This window comes from Elephantulus edwardii, unplaced genomic scaffold (assembly GCF_000299155.1).
Source record: "Elephantulus edwardii isolate Elephantulus edwardi_28Jun2011 unplaced genomic scaffold, EleEdw1.0 scaffold00129, whole genome shotgun sequence".
NCBI classification, from domain to species: Eukaryota; Metazoa; Chordata; class Mammalia; order Macroscelidea; family Macroscelididae; genus Elephantulus; species Elephantulus edwardii.
This window is the reverse complement of record NW_006399879.1, coordinates 8,123,500-8,127,524: the sequence shown is the minus strand read 5'-3', so window position 1 is coordinate 8,127,524 and position 4,025 is coordinate 8,123,500. Positions and strand designations below refer to the sequence as shown.

The following is a 4,025-nucleotide window of genomic DNA, read 5'->3' as shown; positions in this document are numbered from 1 at the left end:
CACACCAGACACACCCCCTCCACCCCCTCAGACACGCCCTTCCCGCCCCAGACACGCCCCTCCCACTACTCCTTTAGACAGGACCCTATACTCCTGCTTTGTTTTCTTGAGCTGCCTTTTGCTATCCAGGGTTTATTTAGCCTTCTTCCCTTTGGTTCGGTTCTCATTTTCTGGTGCTGTTTTCAGGGTCTCATCTGATAGCCTTTTTGATTTTTTCTTTCTCTGTTTTTGAAGTGATGTTTTGCACTGTCTGTGGGTGATATCCTTAATGTCTTCTCACAGCTTAGCAGTCCTCAGTCATTGGTGTTCAGTGCCTCAAACCTATTCTTTTAAAGTCAAGTGGCATACTCACGCTCGTGTGTTGGTTCTCATGATTTGTTTTCATTTTCTTCAGTAGTTTTTGGTCTTTTACATAATGGATACATGAAGTTAGCATCAAAATGCCCTTATCATCTGCTTGATTCTGCCACGACCCTACAGAGCAGTGCAGACCTGCCGGGCAGGTTCCGCAGTTGCCTGCTGAGGAGGCCCCCGTCTCTGCTTTCTCGTGCAGAGCAGTCAGGCTTGGAACCACTGCTCTGCCAGAGCTGGAGAACAGGCCTATAAACTGCTTCAGGCTGGAAAACCCATGTGGGGTCCAGGGGACACAGGGCTGGAGGTGGGAGTGGCCGGCCAGACTCTGCGCAGGGCTCATAGCAGGAACTCTTCGGATTCTGTGTCCAGAGACACAGCACCTGCACCTTGCTGTGGACAGGCTGCAGGTGCCCCGGCGCCCAGGGACATTCACCGAGCCACCCACCCTGGTACTGGCTCTGTCTCCTCGGTCCATCAGTCCACCTCCAGGACTCATACCTGCCTCCTGACTCACACTCACCTGTGGGATTCACACCCATCTCCTGACTCACACTCGCTCCCCAGGACTCACACCTGCCTCCAGACTCAAACCTGCGGGACTCACACCCACTCCTCAGGACTCACACCTGCCTCCCATCTCTCACCCGCCCCCAGGACTCATGCCCACCTCTCAATTCACACTCTCCTGTGGGAGTCACTCCCGTCTCCTGACTCACACCTGCTACTCAGGACTCACATCCACCTCCCAACTCACACCCACTCCCCAGGACTCAACACACAGCTCCCAGCTCACGCCCACCTCCTGTCTCACACCTGCCCCCAGGACTCACACCTGCCCCCCGGTACTCACACCCACTTCCGACTCAACACCTGCCCCTGGGACTCACACCCACCCCCGGGACCCACGTCAACCTCTCGACTCACGCTCTCCTGCAGGACTCACACCGCCTCTGGGACTCACACCTGCCCCCTGGTATTCACACCCACTTCCGACTCAACACCTGCCCCTGGGACTCACACCCACCCCGGAACTCACACCGCCTCTGGGACTCACCTGCCTCCTGACTCAACACCCACCTCCCAGAACTTGCCCCTGCCTCCCAACTCACACCCCCCTCTGGGATTCATTCCCACCTCCCTGAACTTGGATCTGCCTCTGCTCACAGCAAAGGGGACATCATGTCTGGGGACCAAGAGTCCCATCCTCAGAGGTGTCCCAGGAGAGGCTGCACATGGTCACACCAGGCGGGCCCACTCAGAGCTGCTTGTAGGGTTCTGGGATTTATCCTGTAAGAGCTGACACGTTACCGCACTGTGTTTGTTTAGGAAAATGAAGACCAGGCTGGACGACCTGGCAGGCCGCCTTCCCCGAAGCAGAATGTGAGGAAGAACCTTGAGTTTGAGCCCCTGTCCACCACCGCCCTCATCCTGGAAGACCGCCCCCCGTGAGTGTCTGCACAGGCCCTGGGCTTGTCCTTGGGAAGGGTACCTTTCTATTAGAAGAGCTGGGGCCACGGGTGGGTGGCCGCTCCCAAGGCCCCTTCTGTCCACCGTGTGATGGGCATCGAGGGTGGACTGGGCTTGTCCAGTCATATGTGCTCCTCGTTTAGTGTGTGAGATGTGGAAGCCGTGGTTGTAATGTATGGGTGGTTTCTACCCCAGGGGACTCCAGGAGGGGGCCTGGGTGGGGACCGAGGCCTGGCCTGCCTGCGTGGTGCTGGGGGGCCTTCACAGCGACTGGACGGAGGGTCCAGTCACTGGTGACAGATGGTGTCTGGGACAGGGACATGAGAGCCACCGGTCAGTGCACAGTTTTCAATGGCTGAGTCAGGCAGCAGGGTCCCCTGTGTCCTGGGAGTGGGGTACTCGCACCCCAAGGTTTCAAAGAGGCACAGTGTAAGGGAGGAGTGTGTCCTTTCTTTCTTTCTTGGCCCTTAGAAGCCACGGGGGGTGCGAGCAGAAATGTCATGTTGGGAAATGACAAGGCTGAGGTGGTGGAGAGACCGCTGCCCTGTGGAGACAGGTCCCGCCTCTGGGTGGACGCAGCGTCCTGCAGCAACCACAGCCCCTCACAGCGTCCTCACCGATACCCAAGGGATGAGGCGGGAAGACGTGTTGTCACAGATACCTAGGGCACTGGGGCCGTGTCCTGACGGCACTGGGACCATGTCCTCACAGATACCCAGGGGCCGTGTCCTCACAGCACTGGGGCCGTGTCCTCCCGGCACTGGGACCGTGTCCTCACAGATACCCAGGGGCCATGAGGGGATGCTTCTCACACGTACTCAGGAGCTCTGAGGGGACCCTTCCTCACAGATGCTCGCAGGGCACCCGGGGCCGTGCCTTTACGGGACCCCAGGAAGGTGCTGGGGGCCACATTCTCACGAACACTCAGTGGAGAGCTGAGGAGCGTGTACTCGTTGATACTGGGCGGTGAACGCAGACACTGGAAGAGCTGAGGCACACGCATGTTTACTCAGGTGGGTTGAAGGACACGTTTTCATAGATACTCAGAGATGGCTGAGGGTCACATCCTTGACGCTTCAAGGTTCACTGAGGGGGCAGGTCTCAGATACTCAGCTTGTGCTGAGGGGACACATGTTCTAGAGCCTCAGGATGCCCTGAAGAGGACGCTGCTGAGGTCTGTGTTCTCATGGTGTCCAGGGGGCACTAGGGGGCACGAACTCACAGATAGCGCAGGGGGCACTGGGGACACCTACTCACGGGTTCCCAGGGGGCGTGAGGGGCACATCCTCACAGATAGCGCAGGGGGCACTGGGGGACACCTACTCAGGTGCTCAAGGAACACTGAGGGGCACGAACTCACGGGTGCCCGGGGGGCGTGAGGGGCACATCCTCCCAGGGGGGCACTGGGGTAAATGAACTCACGGGTGCCCGGGGGGCCCTGACGGACACTGCTCACAGATGCTCAAGGATATGCTGGAGAGTGAAATGGACTTCAGATACCTGGGTTGTCTAGAGAGGGCTGTGTACTGGGACGTACACGGGGTGAGGTGGGGAGAGTCGTGTCCCTGGAGTTACACAGGGACCCCCTGGACCACGACACAGCCACAGAGGAACGCCACTGCCCCTGGTCCATCCGAGCCCGACAGGTGGCCCACACCCCTGACAGCAAGCTCGCCTCTGCTTTGAGCGGGGTCTGTCGTTGCACCCCGCTTTCAGAGCTGTGGGACGACAGTGTGCATGTGTCTGTGCGGTCACATGAGGCGTGCGGCCAGCAGAGCCAGGGACAGAGGCTGACACGTGTGACAGCGGCCAGCAGGGGCCATGCTCGAGCGCCTGGGAGGTCTGTGGCCCCCACGGGTCTTCATCACAGTTAGGAGGACAATGGGGTTTTCCTAGGAACCTGTCTGCTTGAGCTTGTCCCCAGCAAGCTGGTTTTAGCATTAAAAGAACGCTTCTGCAGGAGAGCTGGGGTGTAGGACCTCGTCCTCTTACAAAAGTGTCACGTTGGGCTTTCCAGCTCCGTGTTCTTACTGACACTTCTGTTTTCTTCCTCAAAGTTTCTTCCCTGGTTTTTGTAATGGTGAAAACCCCTTTGTTTTCTGTCAAGAAATCTCCCAGCAAAACCAGCCGAAGAAGCTCAGAAACACAGACAGCAGTACGAAGAGATGGTGGTGCAGGTCAAGAAACGAGGTGCGGCTCCCCAC

General features: G+C 58.2%; 1 protein-coding gene across 1 annotated transcript in view; it reads left to right on the top strand.

Moving 5' to 3' along the window:
* TBC1D14 (TBC1 domain family, member 14) overlaps positions 1-4,025 on the top strand; it is a 67,481-nt gene that overhangs the window by 40,025 nt on the left and 23,431 nt on the right. Inside the window, exons 3-4 of the mRNA XM_006893626.1 lie at positions 1,681-1,799; positions 3,929-4,011. Of these exons, the coding sequence (XP_006893688.1) occupies positions 1,681-1,799; positions 3,929-4,011 (202 nt within the window). The remainder of the gene's footprint in view (positions 1-1,680; positions 1,800-3,928; positions 4,012-4,025) is intronic.